Source organism: Strigops habroptila, chromosome 1, assembly GCF_004027225.2.
Source record: "Strigops habroptila isolate Jane chromosome 1, bStrHab1.2.pri, whole genome shotgun sequence".
In the NCBI taxonomy this organism is placed as follows: Eukaryota; Metazoa; Chordata; class Aves; order Psittaciformes; family Psittacidae; genus Strigops; species Strigops habroptila.
In genome coordinates, this window is record NC_044277.2 from 117,601,183 (window position 1) to 117,623,243 (window position 22,061).

The 22,061-nt window shown below is 36.5% G+C and overlaps 1 protein-coding gene across 3 annotated transcripts in view; it reads right to left on the reverse strand.

The window, feature by feature from the left end:
* MALRD1 (MAM and LDL receptor class A domain containing 1) overlaps positions 1-22,061 on the reverse strand; it is a 249,923-nt gene that overhangs the window by 142,183 nt on the left and 85,679 nt on the right. For all 3 annotated transcript variants that reach the window (XM_030503871.1, XM_030503880.1, XM_030503888.1), the window contains 4 exons: positions 13,168-13,324; positions 9,370-9,480; positions 8,229-8,442; positions 2,791-3,038 (listed from right to left, as the gene is read on the reverse strand). In XM_030503871.1, the coding sequence (XP_030359731.1) occupies positions 2,791-3,038; positions 8,229-8,442; positions 9,370-9,480; positions 13,168-13,324 (730 nt within the window). The remainder of the gene's footprint in view (positions 1-2,790; positions 3,039-8,228; positions 8,443-9,369; positions 9,481-13,167; positions 13,325-22,061) is intronic.

Genomic DNA, 22,061 nt, shown 5'->3' on the forward strand with positions numbered 1-22,061 from the left:
TAGCTAAAATAAGACATAAGAGGACCTTGGGTTAGAAAACAGTGGTTTATTTATTTAGTAAAAATAGGTAAGACAAATTATGAAATATGAAAGTACGATCAAGTGCAACTTAAGAAAAACACTGTGAAGAGTAGTCAACATTAACTGAGTTATTTTCAATTCAAGAGCTACAAAGGAATAGCTGTATATAATTAAATTAATACTTAATCTAGTTTAATATCTTGCTTCTGACAAAGATCAGAATATTTCCAAGAATGATGTAGGTCCCTGAAAGACAGCAATTCGTGCTATAATATGCAAGGACGTGTCTATAGCTCAAATTTCTTCCTAGTCTAATGCATAGCAAAAGAACTAAAGAATGAAAACCCTATCTTATTTATTATTGCTATAAAAACATAATAGCAAATACTATGATACCCCTGTAAATGTAAAAGTCATGTCCCTTTGTGTTATCTGGTGCTATAGGATTTCATACGCTTCTCTTGTCTATTGCAGAGCATAAATTTATTATTTAAAAAAACCTCACTGCATTTCTATTTAATAGATTTTGTCTAATTATTAATCAGTAAAACCACCAAGTCCTTTGTGTTTATAATTCTTTTGAAAGTTTTATTGTGTTTAATCACGGTATGTATCCTGTGCAGTGAAGTAGTCAAATATAATTTTTATAATCAGTTTCTTGTATGGAAATATTTCTATTCACCTGCCCATTTCCTGACCTGCAACTACTCTGCTTCTCTTAAAATCCTTCATTAAATGTTTGTTTATCCAATATATGTGTATATCTTTGAAGTTTATAATATTTTTTACATCTTTAAATATCTTATTTCGTATGTTTGTCTTTTATGATCATTGAATTAATTTTCTTCCCAAATTCCTGCCCAAAACATTACTTTCTGGACTTCACATTTATTTGAAATACCCCTATCTCAATTACACCAAACAATTTTAGATATCGGTGTCAACATACTGGTCTCCTATTCTATTTCATCATTTCTAGATATATTATAGAATCATAGAATCGTAAGGGTTGGAAAGGACCTTAAGAGCATCTAGTTCCAACCCCCCTGCCATGGGCAGGGACACCTTGCCCTAAACCACGTGGTTCAAGGCTCTGTCCAACCTGGCCTTGAACACCGCCAGGGATGGAGCATCCACAACCTCCCTGGGCAACCCATTCCAGTGCTTCACCACCCTCACTGTAAAGAACTTCTTCCTTATATCTAGTCTAAACTTCCCCTGTTTAAGTTTGAACCCATTACCCCTTGTCCTACCATTACAGTCCTTGATGAAGAGTCCCTCCCCAGCATCCTTGTAGGCCCCCTTCAGATACTGGAAGGCTGCTATGAGGTCACCACGCAGCCTTCTCTTTTCCAGGCTGAACAGCCCCAACTCTCTCAGCCTGTCTTCATACGGGAGGTGCTCCAGCCCTCTTATCATCCTCGTGGCCCTCCTCTGGACTCGCTCCAACAGCTCCATGTCCTTTTTGTGTTGAGGACACCAGAACTGTACACAGTACTCCAAGTGAGGTCTCACGAGAGCAGAGTAGAGGGGCAGGATCACCTCCTTCGACCTGCTGGTCATGCTTCTTTTGATGCAGCCCAGGATACGGTTGGCTTTCTGGGCTGCAAGCGCACACTGCCGGCTCATGTTAAGCTTCTCGTCAACCAACACCCCCAAGTCATTTTCTGCAGGGCTACTCTGAATCTCTTCTCTGCCCAGCCTGTAGCAGTGCCTGGGATTGCCCCGACCCAGGTGTAGGACCTTACACTTGGCTTGGTTAAACTTCATCAGGTTGGCATCGGCCCACCTCACAAGCGTGTCAAGGTCCCTCTGGATGGCATATCTTACAGTAGTAATGTCATCTTGATAACAGCTATTTACAGATTTAATTTTAAACATGAAGTTTATCTCCTTCGTTATCCACTTGAGAGAGCTAGCTATTAGATGGTTGCATAAAGGTGAACTTGCAAAATGAGACCTCTGAGGACAAAAATATAATTTAAAACAAGTACATATCCTACTTTATAGGCAGAAAATCAATAAATTTTACATCCTCCATAAATATAAGGACAGTGATATCTCTCAGGCAAGTTACTAGAACAGTATCTCCAATACTAGAACAGTATCTCCAATAAATTGGAGTAAGAATTCCAAGTGTGGCATCAATAGTGGAGATGCTCAAATGCTGGATAACAAAGTGACTATTTTATGGCCAGATCATTAGGAATCTCTTGAGCTTATTTAACGGGGTAAATTTAGATAGCCAAACAACATTCGTGTTGCCAAGTTAGGCAAATCATCATGTGTTAATAGCAAAATAATTAGCAAAAGAATAACCTGACCTTGGTTTTATTCATGGTAGTCCCAAAATTCTTTACCCTAGATTCCAGGCTGACATACAACTTAAACCGCTCTGCATTTGTTCACCCTTTCTTTCATATCTAATCACTCACAGAATAATGTAAAGCAGTTTTAGGGATCATCAGATCTGTTAGGAGGAGTGTTGCATAAGACATATTCTAAATCAGACACCACATTCACTGTCAACTTCATCTGAATCTCCCAGAGTACTTATTTAACTTGCGGAAATTTTTCTTCTCCTGCAACAAAATACATGTTTTCTTATGATTTCAATGAAATATGATCAGGCCCTGACTATTCTACAACATGCTTGGTTTTTTCTCAAGAAATATTTCAGTGAGCTTCTTTTTTCATTTTAGGAGTATTACCTTGGTGCAATCTGGAACTCAAATTCTGCATTTCTGCTAGTACCACACCCGCACATACCTTGCAGTTTTTATTCCTTCTGTTTAAGACAGGACTAGAAATTCTAGCTTTCTGTCCTGGCAGCTGAAAAAATGAACTTTTTATAAAAATATAATGACCAAATGGCTCTTGCAATGTATGATCAGTAGCTGGTTCAGTGCCTGTTTTTGTAGTACTGCTGGTTCTGAGGTTCCAGTCAAAATCATCACTTTCATCTTGCTTCCATCCACAAAGATCAAACTCAAAATTGCAATGCCCAATAGATGTACCTGAAAGACATTTGCATACATATGAACAAAGATTTGTTTTCAAGAAGTTAATTAGGTACATGTATTACAACCTAGTACCCAAATCCATAGAAAAAAAAGCTTCAATATAAAAAATAAATGCATATAACTTATTAAACAGAACATTTATAATGTTATAGGATACAATAATAGATATAATAAAATAATATCTATTATATAATATCATAGATGTATTAGGTATGTATCTATACATATATAATAATCGATATAATAAAACTGCATACATATGAGGTATATCTCAGTGCTCTCGTTATTATGGTCAAAGTCCCTGGTATAAAAGTAACCAAATACAACAATCTATTTTAGATCAAGCTGAATAACTCTTTAGGGTCTAATAAGCAAATGTCAATTGCTACTGTCCATAGGACATCCAAGACATCTGTAGAAAACTAGCCTCTTTTTGGAGGAACAGATTATGGCCAGGTAAAAATGATAACAAATGCCTATATTTAGGGAACAGAAACTCTTCCAAATGATCTAATTGAGCATCATAAAGACACATACAGTTAAAACATAAATGTAGGTGTGATAACTTTGAGCTGAATCACACCCATAGTTTACTTTTGCAAGTTTCTAGAAGAGCTCACACATCTTTTCTTAACCAATTTTTAAATTATTATCTATATTTCTCCTTAAATTGTATTTAATGCCTAGAAAAAGAGAAAATTATCATAATTTTGGTTGATTTTTATATGAAACCTTGTGCATGCCCTTTACCGATTTTTCAAACTTGAATGTCAAAACAGCCAGCATGGTGAGTCAACTGTCCATGTAAATGAAGGTTTAGTCAATTGCTCCACTCCAGAAATTTAAGCTATTTCTATTTTTTTCCTCAATGCATTTATAACTTCATTATACTGATTACCAAGTAAGACTAAACTAGCTGAAATAAGCTGGAATTTCAGCAAAGCCTTCAAGAGACTTTCAATTGTGCCCTGAATATTCTTACAATTATTGCTGGAAAGGAAAGTGCTTTGAAGATAAATTTGGAAACCATATGGATTATTTGGTCTGATAATATAAGAAATTACAAAAATTGTAAAATGTAAACAGAAGCTCTTCTGGGGTCTAATAAAGTTCAGCCAATTAAAAGTAGCTTTTATTTAACTGGCAGATGGTCAGAAGGCTCAATAATGAGGCCAAAAATCCATGGAGTCTACACATAGACCAAAGCAATACAGACAGACTACATCTAAGATTTCAGGCTGAAATCAGATGAAAGATTTCTTCCTTGTATTTTTCTTTGTGGAGGTCCTAAGTGTGAAAAAGAAGCTGGAAACTTTTGCTTAAAAATATGGACTGTTTAGCAAAAGTAGCTTCACTGTCTTTTACCCTTGTCTGCAAATATGATGCCATCAGAAATGAGAATTAAAAAACCCCAAATCTTATGTGTTAAATGATATCATTATCATTTATGCAAGACAGAGATTATAGTTGACTTCAGCTGAATGTAACTGCCCATAAATTTGTTACTCATCAATTTTTGCCATATGATCTTTTAATTACTTTTTATTTCACGATCCCTGTTAAAGAAACTCCTTCCATTACTCACAAGCTACATCTCAAGTTAATAAAATTCATGCATGCAATTGAGCATTTTATTTTAAAGGAATGTTTTCAAGAATCAAGACCTTAAGGCACAAGCACTGAACTTCCCAGCTAATGCTTTATATATTGTGAGTTACCTATCTGAATTTATATGCCCTTGTAGGATCTCTATAGTCAACAAAGAAAAATACTTCTATCTATAGGACAATTTATCTAATCTAACTCAAACAACCCATTTTAAATTACACGCACTTTCATCAGTGAGTTACTCCACTGATTAAAAACAGAACTTAGGCAGCTCAAGGTACAGCAGATGACTGTGCAGTTGCATATTTAATCTTAGGTAGTAGACACTTCTGTGAAGAACTATGAACTTTTAGTGATGAAGAACAAAACCAAAGTTAATGCTTTTGTCTGTGGAGCAGTGACATAGGACTGGTGAATTAGTCTACTGGGTGAAAGTTTAATAATTTAAGAAAAACACTTATCAGTAGGCATATGAATCATATTATATTGATCACAAAAGGTTTAATGAATCTTTGTAATAAACTAAGTAATTAAATCAAACAAAAATTAAACTATTTTAAGTAATTTCCAACAACTGTGCCTAGATGATCAAGTACAGAGCTATAAGAGCAGATATGTAGAGCAAAACACTTGATGCTGACAACCAAAATACATTTAGGGAGGACAGTTAAAGAATGAGGACTGAGGTGGTATAGGCTGATCCTGTAGGCTGAATGACCACTATTGGTTAGAATGAATTTGATGTCCTCCTGGAGCTCGTCTTTGAATATATTTTCTAATGAAAACAGCCTAGTTCATATGCTTGAGCACACTCTACAATGCAAACCAAATTGTAATAAATAGGAATAACTGAGACATTTGCCTCAGAAGCACACTGATGACTTAAACCAAACACTAACCAAGCTTAGACGAAACCAAATGTCTAAAAAGTACAGCCATCTGCACTGGCATTAATCCATACTTCAGATTGGAATAATAGTACTGCCCCCACAGCCTTTTTCACAAAATTTAATTTACTAGATCTCATAAAATACCATTTCTACCTCAGGGAGGCATGCCCAACTCAATCCAACCAGAGCTGCCTCAGAGACCTTCCTCTTATAACTTCAAGCAGCATAAGGCAAACCCTGACAGTTTCTGAACAAGGCTGAAGGAGTGCTATCACCCATTGCCTCTCCAGCACTGTTGTGGGTTATTTTGTTCTCATCTACTTGTAGTAAGAAATTAGTATTAGTGACATAGTTAAAGAAAACTCTGAGCATGGATCACTCATTCAGTATCTAATGGGATAATTTCTAAGCACTTGACAAATCAGTATATCTGTTAAAATGTGTACTTCACTTATTTTATAGCACTGACATCATGCAACTAGCTAAACAGAACCTTCAACAAAGTAAACAAAACCAAGGCACAGATCTCTCAATAGTAATTTAACAGCTTTATGAGGCATGGTTTATATCTCAGCAGTACTGGCTTTGTCTAGACACTGCTAATTAGATTCAGTGAGTATCATCATGTGATACAGTCCTATGGACACTCTGGAGTTTTGGGAATATAAGAGAGATTAGGGTCTAGTTTCTTTCAACATGGTGCAGAAAGATTTCATTAACTAAGGTATGATGACTCTTTGTGCACATAGCAAACTACGTTGACAGTTAAAACAAGTGATCCAGGAAGGCCTACAGCTAAAAGCTACTTTAGAGATGTCTGGAAGCTGCACAGTTTTCATGTTTTTTAAACACAATTGCTGTGCCTGGGAAAAACTGCCCTTTTTTTGTTTCGTGTCCTTTAATCTATCATGCTTTTCCCTACTAGAGCTTTCGCCAGGCTTCTGAGTTTGAGGTTTTTGAGCTACCGCTCTATGGTTCAGCAGTGAGGAAACTTCTCTGATGGCTGCAAAGAATGAAAAAGAAACTCCACAAAGAGTGGAAATATGCATTTCCTATCACTACATTCTCTTTGAAGACAGTCTGCCTCAAGATAAATCTGGGAAAACAGAACAAGCATTTCTCTGTTAGGTATATTTTCAGCGAGTGCTGTATTATGTATTTCTACTTTATTAAATATATGACAGAGGAAGCACCAAGAAAAGAAACCAGCACATAGTGGAAATTTAAAGCAGCATAGTTATTCCAAAACTGAAAAAATAAAAGGGAAAAAAAAATGAAAAACAAACAGTCTAATTCCTGACATTATTGAAAATGTTATCAAATAAAGCTCTCCCAGACCTTACAAAGAAAGTCATAATTGGTCACCAAGCATTTTACAGCATAAGTACACACTATGAAATGGAATAAATTTTTTAGCTGAGGCAAAATCCATGTTGATTTAGAAGTTTCACCCGAGTAATGACCCTGTACTCTTAAGGCTCTGTAATACCTCATTGCAAAGCTTTCTGTTAAAATGCAGTCAGTTTGCTCGGGGGGGGGGGGTTTAATTTTTTTTTAACTTAAAAGTAACAATTAAAAAAAAACACTTTACAGGAAAGAATTTTCTTTGTGGGACTGTTTCAGTTCACCTCTTTTTTAAAAGGGAATCAAAATTACTTTAGATGCCTGCAAAACTAAATCCCATCACCCTGTTTGAACCTTCTTGCCTTTAATGCTTCAGTCTTTATTGGCTAATGGTGTTTCATGGGAGATACATACAGCCCAGAAAACTCAAAAAGTCATGGGTAGATGATTTCTAAATATTTCAGAAAATAGAAACCAAGATATGACAATATTTTTCAACAGGGTAATTCCAACGTGATATACTCCTTAGTTTAGTTGCAGAAGATCTGAACCAGTCTCCATATAGCTTAGTGAAATGCTATTCCTGGTTTGGAAATCACTGAGAAATTTAACAGTATGAAAATAATTTGTAAAACACAGTCCCCCTTTTGCTGTGTACCTTAGCTTCATAGGCTGTCAGCGTAATTTTGCTTCATAGAATTTTATTCACTGAGAATGTAATAAACTGCATTCATAATCTCAATAAAAATGAGGCAACTGTTCATATGGTACCAAACAAAGCAGATGTGATTGTGTGAGCATTTCTCATGATTGTGTAGGAAAAAGAAAGTGTTAGTACTATATATTGTGATCCATTTCTCCAGAGAACACATTTGATATGGGTTCGTTCTTTGAATCCAATACTACAGATGCTGTTTCTTGATATCCCTTGTAAAATCAAAATTGTACAGTATTCAGATTAAAATGATTTCCTAAGAGACCTGACAATCCTTGAAATATCAAAAGAGTTAGGTCCCTCATATCCCAAAGGTATTACACTTGAAGTATTTTTTCAGCCTTAATACATTCTTTTCATATGGAAAGCAGGAGATTTCAATTCTGCTTTTAAAGACAGCTGCTTTCTGAGTTCAAGAAATTCACTAACAGCTTTTTATTTTCTATCTTGTGGTTTAAAATTAAATAATCATAATTTAAAAGTCCATAAAACCAAGGAATAGAATTAAATTATTACTTTCTTGTTTGCTTTCTTAGCTGATGAGCTGAAAAAAGTATTCAAGTAATAAGAATTCAGAGCAGGCATGGTTATTTATGATAATTATATTAAAAAAAATACTATACTTACTACAAATAGCAGGGCTCTCATCTGAGTTATCTGCACAGTCATTTACAAAATCACACAAATTATCCTTTGGGATGCAGTACTTGTTGGCACATGTGAATTCCTCTGATGTGCAAGGTCTGCCTGGGATGAGCAAAGGGGAACAATCTTCAAAGGTAATATCATCCACTGCCACGTCTCCCATGTAACTGACACCACGAATTGCTCTGAAAACAATCTAATAAAAATTACAGAGTTATTACAGTAAGACACTATGAAGACATGTAAAAGCTTACGTATGCAACAATGAATAAAACAGAGACTATGGCAGTCCTTGCAAATCTTGGAATATGAAGTGGTCAGTTTTTACTGCCAAATCACAGTCCTATGAAAGCCTATGCTACTGCTTGTACATGTCTGTCACTATAGTTGTTGAAGGTCCATCTGCTAATATCAACCAAATACAAAAAAAAAAAAAAAAAAAAGGAAAAGAAAGTGAGCAACACAAACAAATACTAGTCCCCACTCGTCCTGAATTAATAGCAGGTGTTCTACATATTTCTGCAAAGTAAGCATGAAAAAGACTAGTCTGAGACACGCATCAGTTATCACTGATCAGTTATTCCCATGAATGTGCAAAAGAATGTTAAAGTTTCATTAAAAAGCATCCAAGACAGAAGTACCAGGGAATGTAACACATTTTTAAATATGTTCCTGCTTGTCTCTGCTTTTTTATAAGGATACAGCTAAGCATGGCATACCCATGACTAAGTATCTCTAAGAGGCTTAGGAATCAGCTCATATTTCCAAGCAAGCATCATGCTCAAGACTCTTTTTCCAAAAACCAGATGTAATATTACTACACATTAAGGAGAAGGAAGCAGAAGAAATTATCCCGAATTGGATTCAAAGATGAAAGAGATTCTCTGTCTTAAAAATGCGTATCAGTCTGAAACTGAAGGGGAGTAAGAAATCTCCAAGCCTTGTGTCCAGCTCAGCTAACGAATAAGACAGCCAAAAAGGTGAGTTTTGCTATTCAGAATGGGAATATGTGTGTATGTGTGGGTGACAAAAAAAGAAACAAGGAGGTGAAGAAGATATAGCATAAAAGTACTTAAAGACAGCTGTCTAGGAAGCACACACCTGAAAATATAGGAATACACACCTGAAAATTTGAACGAATTCCTAAGAACACTTCTGCTCTGTTCCACTGGGCACCTTGGCTGCCACTTTGACTCCACAGTTTAGAAGTCCTGTTACTGGTTTTCCAGAGTACCTAAAAAGGAAATTGTAGGTCACAAAAAATCTTCCCATTACCAACACACTTCAGGTCCCTTCACTGTATACAAGAGTATGAGAATATCTTGTACCACCATTAAATATCATAGAATATCTGGAGTTGGAAGGCACCATTGAGTCCAATCTCCCTGAGCCTTACAGGACTACCTAAACCATACGACTAAGAGCATCATCCAGATGCTCCTTGAACTCTGACAGGCTTCCCACTTCCCTGGGCAGCCTGTTCCAGTACCTCACCACCCTCTCAGTGAAGAACCTTTTCCTAATGCCCAAAGGGATTTGCAAGTGCCAGACTATTTTAAGAAAAAAAAAAAAAGCTCTATGATTTTCTGAACTCCTCATAAACATACTCAGCCCAGAGCCTTACCTTGACTAACTTAACCCATTAATTTATTCAAAGTGGTTAGCCACAGATAAGACTTGCTCATAGGTAGGGATCTGTCCTGGGTTCAGCAGGACATGTTTGTAAAACATGGAAACAACATTAACAGCAAGAGTTACTGAGAAATGTATTAGTTCATGAATCCATTAGATTGCTCCATTCTGGGAGAGATTTTCTTGTCCTGATTCTTATGAAAAGTCTTTTCTTCTACAAATAAAAACTTGCTTTTCTCCTCTAAAGACCAGTTTTCATCTGCTCGGGCAATGGAAGACTGGTAAAAACCCTTACCCCTGTAAATAGTCATTTAATTGGGGAAAGCTGACACTTCTCAACATGAGCATAAAGTCCTAAATACGCTTTCCTCCAACCTCTTGGGCATCCAAATTCAACTGAGCTGACAATAACAACAACATGGGTGTTTGATGAAGTGTGTCAAGCTGTGTCTCCAGCCAGTACTCACAGAGCTAAGCATCAGTTCACCAGTTGCCTGAACCACTTCTGCTTTCAAGGATTTATTGCTACTCTGTGTAATCTTCTTAAGGCAGTCCAGGCATTTTTCATCTCAATGAAAAATTTTTGAAAATTTATGCAGTCCCGTGAGTGTATTTGATGTTGCATGACAGGTAAGTTCTGCCAAGCAAAGAGCAGATCCTCACACTGAAGAGCTTTCATTCCAGGGAAACAAAAGAAACAGGTGTAATATATTCAACTGAACAGAAAACCAAAGTGACATCTGACTTTATAGCCAAGAACTGCCCACAGAAGACATGAAATTTAAGGGAAAAAATAAATTGGTGACAAAAAAAGGATTATTTGAGAGAGTAAAGTGTGCCAAATAAAAGAAGGTTTTTCTTACCTAGAAACTATTTATTTATATGAATATAGGTATGTGTGTGACTATATAAACATACATGTTTTTATGCACACTGTAAATTACCTACTAAATTATAAACAAGTCCTTCATCAGAAATTTATATTTTTTATCACATCATGCCAAAAGTTATAATTTAATTATACAGTTAAATACGGCCATAAATTTGTGTGCTATTAAGATCCAAGTCTTCCCTGTACCCTGCTGCACTTTGAAGCCGTATGCATCTCAATTCTGCTGCAAGTTATTGAAAAAGCACATCTAGTACTTTGGTAGAGTTACCCTTACCAAATCAGAGGGCAGAAACCAGGCAAAAATTATTCCAACAAATATTCAATCTGAGTTTGTACAATAAAGTGGCAGCTTTAATGTTTACATTTAATATCCTTAAATGCTAAAGAATGTCATAGAAACACAGGAAAACAGCCTCTCATCCTAACGGCAGGTAGGTCTTCAGCATGTCCTATGTGGATAGGACAATGGAAGAATGGCTTTAAACTGACAGAGTGTAGATTTAGATTAGATGTTAGGAGCTATTCTTCACTGTGAGGGTGGTGAGACACCAGAACAGGTTGCCCAGAGGAGCTGTGACTGCCCCATCCCTGGCAATGTTGAAGGCCAGGTTAGATGGGCTTTCTGCAACCTGATCTAGTGGAAGGTGTCCCTGCCTCTGGCAGGGGAGTTGGAACTAGGTGATCTTTAAGGTCCCTTCCAACTCAACCCTTTCTATGATTCTATATGACATTTGACAGCATAGATGCAGAATAAAATGCAAGAATTTAATGTGAATTAAATAAAAATGTGGTAGTCTTGGGGTAAGAGATAGATAAAAGACCATTAGTGATTTTAAACACAGAAGAGATTCATATTCATATAATACTTAGAACCTTTTGAAGAAAATAATGAGAAATAACATAAATAATTTTATATTCTGCATTATTCCTACATTCATTATTAATTGCATAATTAAGCAATTGAAACCAGGTAATTATTGACAACGTTTCAAATGCAAAGTTTTTGTTATTTTCCTTTGGTACATCTTAAAATCAATTAACTTATGGCAGAGGAAATCAATGAAGGAATAGATGGAAATTGTACCTGTTGAAACTGGGAAAAAAAAAATCTATATAACATTTGCCTTTTGCGGTAGTAATACTGGACATGGCTCCATAGAATTTACTGTTAATTTCTACAAAACACTCTGTGGACCTTATTCCAACTAACATGGGTTCCCACACTGTGAAGAAGCCCTGGACACCAGAGTAAATGCAAAGAAGTCTCAAAGCAAATTGATCTGTCCTGAGGCTTAAAACTGAGGGCCAACCACCATTATACTGTGATTTTCCCATTAATTCTGATAAATTGAAATTTGACTACCTGTCAAGCAGCCTAGCAAGATCTTTACTTACTTGGGAAAAATTCAGCGATGCTTTTAAAAATTAAGAAAAATACAAGAAAACAAAAAACATGTTTCCTCTGAACATCTGACAGGTCACATGCAGGAGGTGAAGAACACCACATCTGATATCAGTTCTAATGTTAACAAACATTTTAATTTCAACTTCAGAAAAGTTTAATTTTGCCAGCTTTTTATTATATGTTATTCAGAGTAACTGAACTAGAGAGATGTGTACAACCAAATCCACATGCACTGGCCACACCCAATTTGATACTGAGTGCACCAGTGGCTGGGTAACTTATCCTGAGCATTTTTTTAATCCGTGTCTGATGCTGTAAGTTATAGTGTGACATTCATGTGAAAACCCATTATAAGAACTCAGATTAGTGGCAAAAAATGTTGAGAACAATGTTGCTGTTTTATTAATTCATTTTGCAGTGACTCATTTGATCTACAAGCCTCTAAACAAGTTACATTTTCTTTACAGAACTGCTTTTAACTGGAGAGAAGAAAAGCATATGGGTAAGAAAGTTTGTTGCTGTTATGTCCTAGTGGTAAAAATGCTGCTTACAATAATATAATTAACCTCTGAAAGGTATATGTTAAACTTTCTGAGGAATAAGCTCTTTCTACAAAAAATGACAGCAAATTTTAATAAAATAACATTTTTTTCATGCTCCCAAATTCAGCAAAGACCTCGATGTCCAAATATCTGCTGATGCTTTTCAGTGTCAAAGAGCACAGTACAAGGCTTTTACTTGTATAGATGTTCCAGCCACAGTATGTCTATAAAGGTCATAATTTTTGGTTGTTGAAAGTTACATTTTCCCTGGCTTACTTGACCTAATGTGTCACTCAGATCATAACATATTGAGAGCAGTGGACTTTTCGTAATTGTTCGGTTTAATTTATTAGCAGCCTAGGCTTTAATGAAACTAAATGACAAGGCATGAATTTTCTCACAGCAATTTCAGACAGTAAAAACAACTCAAAACAAAGAACATCTCCATACCTCCAGAGAGCCTATTGTTGGGCCATTCATGTGGTTCCAGAATATGATTTTGCATTTGGGCCCCGTACGGAAGATGACTGGGGTAGCAATGTCAGCTGTGTCACCAAATTCTCCATTTGAGCTGTCTGCAAACAGATACCAGCCTTCTTCAGTACATCTGCTCAGAGAGAAAGGATTTTCTTTATTGAAACAAAATATTATCATAATTAATTACCAGTTAGAGTTAAAATGGTAATATTTCCTTATACAGATAATAATGTCTTTTGCCTGTGTATCCAGGTAGCCAGAATCCCAAAAAGCCCTTGAAAAGGCAGCTAGTATCTTTATATTGGCAAAACAAAATACAGAGCTGTAGTCAGCCTTTACCCACAGGGTCAAATAGAAAAGGGCTTGAGGGCCTTTGGATTTCTCTCCAACACCACCTCTTTCCTCAGGGATGTCAGAGGGTTTGATCCTGGCTTGAAGTCAAGAAAATACAAGATACTGGGTGAAATTCTTGCTGCTGGGAAAGATTAGGCTGGCTTTGCAGTAAGCATCAGATTATGAGTGTACAGAAAGACCAGAAGTGCAGCTGTAGTGTTTTGGGTATCTAAGATTTGGTTCCTAAAAATCTTGCTTTTCAAAATAAAAAGCAGTTGTTGACCAAAGACAAGATTCAGTTCTCTTCAGTGGAGCTGCTACACGCTCAGTGCTGCTCAAAGAATCTTTCCAACAAGGGCTTACAAACCTGGTGATGGGACCTATGTTTTTAAAATGGCACTGGTATTTGGTTTTCCTTGCTCTTCTGTTTGGCCACGCTCTGAGCAATCACTCTGTAAAGCTGCACCGCTGCAACTGGGAGAAGACAGTGACCATGCCCAGCAAGCACTGCCAAGAGAAAAGCAAGGTGCCTAGAGGACGTTCACAGACTGAAAGTCCTGCTGAACGGATAGAGGCAAATTTCCAATGGTACAGATTCAAGAACACTTTTTTTTTCCACCAGCCCTTCCTGAGTTTTTACACTTAGAGCAGAATGAAGGACTAAAAGACTTTGATGCTGCTGGTAACAATTGGTTTTGATGCAGTCTTTGCTGCAGTAACCCTGAAATATTAAACAAATATTTAAAAAACTACTCTTTCAATAATATAAAGCTACTTTGAAATCCTGTAAGAAAATTATTTAAAACATGTCATAAATTTTTAAAAAAATCTTCATTATTTATCTAGATACATTGCAGCACCTCTACTGAACACAACATGTACTGATCTGTGTCATAAAGTAACCATGAATTTAGCACATACAGGTTTATCACTGCAAAGTCACAACAAAACTAATATTTACATTTTCTGTATAGAATAATTTACACTTGATAATCACAAAATACTGTCAACATATATTATTTAAGACCTATCATGTATTCTGGAGGTTGAGAGACTGAATTCCACCATATATTCAGTGACTTTAGGAACAGCATATTCTATTTACTATAGTACCTAATAGAAAATAAGTTAGAAACAGGCATTCTCTGTATTCACACAGCAGTTTCCTCTGAGGATCTGAAGTCCTTTAATTCACCCACCCTTAGAATCACGTATGCAGTAACTTGTTTCTAATATGACCAGTGACAGACTGACAGACTGCAAACAGCCTGATCTTCCTTTTGCCCAGAGCAAAGAATTTCATTGAGTATCTCCTTATTCTTCCTGTAACCTGTGATTGATCTTAAGGCTATGTTTAAATGAAAATGATTTTCCATTGCTTTCTTGATGTTGAAGACTGTTAAATTTTTGCTTCATAAGAAAATTTAAACCTAGTGATAGCCATTGACACAACACAGCCCTTCAAAAATCCTTGCAAACCAGTGGCTTATTCATTGATTGTTACACAGAGTACTGCTTCTGCCTTCCCTGGTGTCACACCAGAGAACAAGGATTAAAAAGGAAACTGCTATAGCCTTGGGAAGCCACATAATATGTTTTGTTAGATGAAAATAAGAGAGAATACGACAGAAATCCCAGACTCTTTCCTTCAGCACGGCAAAGTGTCATTCTAACAATTCCACGAGTGAGAAGTGGAGGAAGCACTTTTAGTAGTTAATTAGCCACAGTTCAATCTTGTAATCATCCTCCTCTCAGAGATTTTCCCAAACATGATCTAGCCTGCAATATTGAGAGAATCATTTTATCTGTAGATATTGGTAAGGATTTGTATGTAAAGTACCTGCAAATGTCAAAAGGCAGAGAAGTTAATTATTCCCATAATTTCTCTTTAGGAAAGAGTTAGGAAAGATGATTCTCATCTCTAAAGTATTAACACCTTTTTTTAATCTAAAGTGAAGTACTAGAAGATTCTATAAAACAAAGGAACTTATGCATGAAAACATTTTGCAGATAATATTTACATGTTAATTGGAGAACATGAAGAACACGAGATTCATAATTGAAAAAATTACTTTTACACAAAAAATCAGTAGTTAGTGGGGTGGGTTGCCTATGCACACAGTTTTAGGCAGAAATCAAACGCATGCAGGAAAACAGTAGTCATGATCAGTTATCATTTCTACTACCACTCGGAAGAGAGAAGTGACCACTCAGCAGAATGATAATATTCCTTTCTTATAAAAGAAATGCTCAGCAGTTTATAGTTTGGGATTTTTTTTTCTTTCTAAGCCACATACAAGTAGATATTTTCCAAGGAGGAACAACATGTTTCAAAAATGCATCTTAAGATGTGGTTCAGACCTTCATCTGGTGTAGCTCAGACATGTAGCAGGTGAAATCACTGAGGACTGCTGATAAAGCCAACAGGGACTGATGTGAGTCCAGTGGGATTCTAGGGGGAAGAATAACGATCTGGGGAAGTCTGGATCTTGTCCACAAACTTATTTTTCTTTTCATTCAGAAGCAGATGAGATAAGCTTTACTTTTATCGCTCTATCCTGGCAATAGAGACATCTTTATATTTAACCTTATCCTTGAGACAGTAGCATAAATATGTGGAAGTGAATTATTGCAGAAAATAATGCCAAAAGAAAGTAATACATATGCAAGCCTTAGCACAATTAGGTGAAAATAATCCCAAAATAAAGGTCAAGGGAGGGGATTTTCCCCCTCTACACCACTCTTGTGAGACCCCGCTTGAAATACTGCATTCAGCTCTAGGACCCCCAATAGAAGAAGTAAATGCACCTGTTGAAGTAAGTCCAGAGGAGGGACATGAAGACAATTAGAGGGCTGGAGCACCTCCTATGAAGAAAGGCAGAGAGAGCTAGGCTTGTTCAGCCTGTAGAAGAGAAGGCTCCAGGGAGACCTGAGAGTAGCCTTCCAGTACCTAGAGGCCTACAAGAAATCTGGAGAGGGACTTTTTATAAGGGCATGTAGTGACATCTTTGTTCTTTGTGTGATCTTCAGCCAACGTAGTAGCTTCTTCATTGTGCAATTGAATAATTTAAGGCTTATTTGGAAAATTATCCAATGGAAAACCTTTTAGTTGGCAGCTACAATATGTGTCATTAAAATTTTTATATTTACCCTTTGAAAATAATTAATCTTACCTCTGTACTGCAAGCATTCCCTATAAAAGGCATTCCTGAGCCAGTAAAATAATCTTAATTAATTTCAGAGGGAAATTCACAATATTTAATGGACATAAAAAATTCAACATAAGCAAATGAGCTACATTTCTGTACATGACTTTCTTAATAACTTAATATTTCAAGTATCATTTAAAATGTAGCTAACAAAGAATGGGCGTTCATAAAAGAATCTTCATTGTATTTGTCTTCAAACAGTTCAGAACACAGGGAACTGAATATACTAAACGGAAGTTAGCATTAAGAGAAAGATTAGATGTATTAAAAAAAGAAAAAAAAAATTTGAAGGCCTGTCCAAAAAATTAGGCCCAGCCTTAATCTGGTAGTGTTATCAAGTAAAGTCTCTTACTCGTTTCACAGTAGTAATTGTCTATTATTGTAATGTCTGAAAGTAAATAAAAAATACCCAGCTGAACTTTTCTGTACAGAGTTAGAGCTCAGATTTAATTATTTGTTGAACATATCTCAGTTTTTAAAGTGTGAATTCATTTATATACCTTCTATAAATTGTATGAGAATCACTGCAAAGTGTTCGACACTGTCCCGCATGACATTCTTGTCTCTAAACTGGAGAGACATCAATTTGATAGATGGACCACTCAGTGGCTAAAGAACTGGCTGGGTGGCCGCACGCAAAGAGTTGTGGTAAACAGCTCAATGTCCAGTTGGAAAACAGTAACGAGTGGTGTCCCTCAGGGATTGGTGTTGGGACCTGTCTTGTTCAACATCTTTGTCGGCAACATAGACAGCGGTTTGCCGAAGACACCAAGCTGTGTGGTTTGGTTGATACGCTGGAGGAAAGGGATGCCATCCAGAGGGACCTTGACATGCTTGTGAGGCGGGCTAATGCTAACTTTATGAAGTTTTACCAAGCCAAGTGCAAGGTCCGACACCTGGGTCAGGGGAATCTCAGGCACAGCTACAGGCTGGGCAGAGAAGAGATTCAGAGCAGCCCTGCAGAGAAGGACTTGGGGGTGTTGGTTGATGAGAAACTGAACATAAACAGGCTTCAGTGTGCAGTTGCAGCCCAGCAAGCCAACCATATGTTGGGCTACATCAAAAGAAGCGTGACCAGCAAGTCAGAGGAGGTGACCCTGCCCCTCTGCTCTCGTGAGACCTCACTTGGAGTACTGTGTACAGTTCTGGTGTCCTCAACACAAAAAGGACATGGAGCTGTTGGAGCAAGCCCAGAGGAGAGCCACGAGGATGATAAGGGGGCTGGAGCACCTCCATATGAAGACAGGGTGAGAAAGTTGGGGCTGTTCAGCCTGGAGAAGAGAAGCTGCATGGAGACCTCAATAGTAGCCTTCCACTATCTGAAGGGGGCCTACAAGGATGCCAGAGAGGGACTCTTCATCAAGGACTGTAATGGTAGGACAAGGGGTAATGGGTTCAAACTTAAACAGGGGAAGTTTAGATTAGATATAAGGAAGAAGTTCTTTATAGTGGGGGTGGTGAGGCACTGGAATGGGTTGCCCAAGGAAGTTGTAAATGCTCCATCCCTGGTGGTGTTCAAGGCCAAGTTGGTCAGAGCCTTGGGTGACCAGGTTTAGTGCGAGTTGTCCCTGTCCATTGCACGGGGGTTGGAACTAGATGATCTTAAGGTCCTTTCCAACCCTAACTATTCTATGATTGTATGATTAAGCACTTCTAAAATAACTTTTGTTTTTCATTTAGAGTGAAGACTATATCTGGTTAGGAAACAAACAGCTCTATTTCATTAAAGAATTCCTATTTCCTTCCAAATCTCAGCAATAATGACAAAAACAGACAAAGATGCAAACCAAAGAAGGAAATTTCAGTTTCCTTAAAGGGATAAACATCTTACACCACACTAAAATTTGAAATTCAAAACTCAGCGGCTCCCATATTCCTTTCAATTTTTCCTGGAGATATATTTCCATAAACACAGTGCAGAATCCATGTATCAAATCAGAGCCCCATAGACATATTGGACCTATTACACATTTAAACATTATTATTCAGTTCTCCAACACCATCTGTCCAGGCCCTGCTAAATCAGTGACCTGCTATTAGTCCAGATGGGTTTATGTACAGAGAGAAACCCCAAACCGGTGCTAAAAAACCAGTAGGGTACTAGAAGAATCCAAAAGAAGCATTCTCTTGACCAACGGGGAAGGACTGTGGGATACTGGACATATCAGGAAAATGTGGGCCATCAAAGCTCAAGCTGACGGTTTGAGTTAGACAAGGCAGTGGTTTCAGTCTGCATTTATCATATTCCTATGCATCTTTTATCACGGTTGTGGGGCTAGGGGAGATCAGTTTCTTCTCTATTCCATTTCCTCCAAGAACAGCTGAAAAAAGTTTTGCCAACGTTAAGATATTTGCAGGATAATTTTGGTTTTAGATTAGCTAGGATTTCCTAGTTAAAAAACATTTAATCAAAAGACTTCTGAGAAAATTCCTAGATTGTTTCATTAGCTAAGAAGAAGTTAAATTCTCCCTTTTTTCTTCCTAACAACCATATTTATGAGAAAATAGTTGTATTGGTGTAAGTTTTTTTCTTGTATTATGTCCTCAGTGTATAGTGTCAGTATTTTAAAGCCTTACATACTTGACACAAGATGGTTGTAAACTGTGATACTTGAACCTTTCCATCATGCTAGTTTCATTTTATGTTAATTCCTATTATTTCTTGCTTACAGTGTCAGAAACCAGATAATATGAAAGTAGTGCTAAAAATACAAGTAGGTATAAAAGTAAAAATCTGTTCCAAAAATCTTTAAAAGATGCTAACCTTTCTTACTTTTCAGCATTGGCAACAAAGGTTGCAACAGGAATATAAAGCATCCAAAAGTTATTATTATCACAGTAGTCCTAAAGAAACCAGCAAAGACACAAGGAAGGCTTAATCTTTATATTTGTATGTGTCCACACAGAATCCAATGTAACTTCAATATATTAACCATAAAATAGGAAATCTAGGTACACACTGTGCCCATAGCACTGTTTATTTGAAACTGGGCTTTAAGGTGAGAAACTGCTGAAAGGTGGGTAGAAGCAATACAGAAATATTACAGAAAGTATTATAAGAAGTAATAAGCCTTCTATAAAACAAAAAAAAAAGCAAACTCTTAACAGATCCAAGTTCCCTCAGCACTGCATCTGCCACTAAAAGTCACAAAATGATGTCGATAAAATTCAGAAGTGAAAGACACACTCATTCAAGAAAAAAATATTATCACCTCTTTTATGCTCTAGGAAAGAGCTACTTGATGCACTGCCCATTATGCCCATTATTTCAGCCAGAAGGCACCACTCGATGTAGGAAGGAAAAGGTAGTCTGTGGACAGTGGCCAAGGTTTTACTTAAGATATATAATGGTTGTGAATCTGAAAGAAATGTGGCAGAGAACACTTCTTCAGGAAGCGTGAGAAGTTTTATGTGGAGAAAGAAAAATGAGAAAAAATTATCTTGTTTCTTTAGTATCTGTATTTGCTAGATATTCAGTGTCTGCACCAGAAATAGTTTGACTAGTTATCCTTCTGTAGATAATATAGGATGGCCAATTATAGATCATAACATATGAACAGATATTTTACAGTCCCTGTCTTGCAGTTACTTGCACATAACATATTCATTGGCTTCAACAGGGTTCTCTCCTGAATAAATGACTGCATCTATGAAGATGATACTGCAAAAAAAATAACTTGTATGCAAAATTAAAATGGCATAAAAGGTATAACTTTCAGTAACTTCACAGGACAATAAAAACCTAATTAGTTCTACTATGTATCAGAGAAAGATTTTCTCCACTGAACACTTCTAACCACTTAACTATTAATAGGTTTTAAATAGTAACTCAAATCTGTATTTAACAACCAGAAGAAAAAAAGAAAAAAAAAGGAAAAGCAAGCCTGTCTTCAATTAAATAGTAGCATTTTTGTAAACATTAAAAAATGTAAAAAGGAGTTAAAAGCAAATAGTGGTCAGGAATGCAGATCTTCACTTACAGCAATATGTGATCGATTTAATTTCAAACAGTAATAATTCCAAAAAGAGTAAATTCTTTTATCATCATCTGAAACATAGTTTTATCTAGTAACCTCCCACATCCAGTAACTTTTAACATTAATGCATACTAAACTCAGACTCAAAAATTGTCATGCCATAACAAAGTAGACATAAATTTTTTTGTAAGTTTGCTTTCTGAAAAGATAGAATAGAGATATTTCCTGTTGCAGAAGCCATCCCCTAGCTGCGTTTGAACACAACTGTTTGTAAATTGCTGGATGCCCACAGAGCTAGTCCTTTGCATGTTGCTAGAGGCAGAATTTTCTGTCTTGAGCATCTAAACTTTGACATACAAATACAGGATTAAGCTTTAATGGTTAATTCAAACTGAACAGAAACAAGGGCAATTAATTCACCAAAGCACTAGCCATATACTAAGACCTGTAATTGGACACTGAGATTAGAAAGGTGCTCCAAAGATAATCACCACAAGAGTAAGAAGAAATTCTTGCGCTAAATCAAAGTGCATTATATTTATCATCAAACTCTATGTGTCAAAAATGAAAGTATGTGGTTTAATAGTTCTATAAATAAAATTAAATAACTTTTTATTGTATTGTTACCCTATTTCTCTAGATGCCTTCATCTTTATTCTGATGAAATCTACACTTGTTCAACTCAAGAATCACAAGAATTGCACATATAGAAGCAGAATACACATCAGAGCCTGTGATGGATACAGTGTAACATGCTAATAAAATCCTCTTTACAAGGCTGAAGTATTCCTTTCCTTTCATTTTCCATTGTCTTTAGAAGTACTATAAGCATCTTCTTAGAGACAGCTGTGAAGTCTACAAGGCTTACTGCTATATGTTTCACTTCACTGTGAATAAAGTTCTCAAGCAAGATCAATAGATATATACACACATTTCTCTGAAGTAAATAGTACTATTGAGAACAGATCTACAGAGTATAAAAGCATCGCATAAAGCTCATACTTTTCCTCCACTTCTATGTAAGTGTAACCAACTATAGTACTCTTGGGTATCATTTATACCCTTCCTGTCAAAAAGCCTCATTTAAAAGCACTGTCATTAATTTCAGTTTCTTCAAGCAATTCCAGCACAGCCTAAGCAGAATAAGACAGAAAGTCCAACATAAATATACAGAAGTGAAATATGTCGAACTCTTCAGACACCCATCCATATAAAATAGCAGACACAGAACTGGTGTATTAAGCATTTAGTTTGGTGTATTGCAATGTGGCTTGGTTTGAGCCTTCAGGAAGGTGCTTTGTCTCAGAAGCTTTTTTTTTTATCCTTTGGTTGGAATAATGCAGACAGT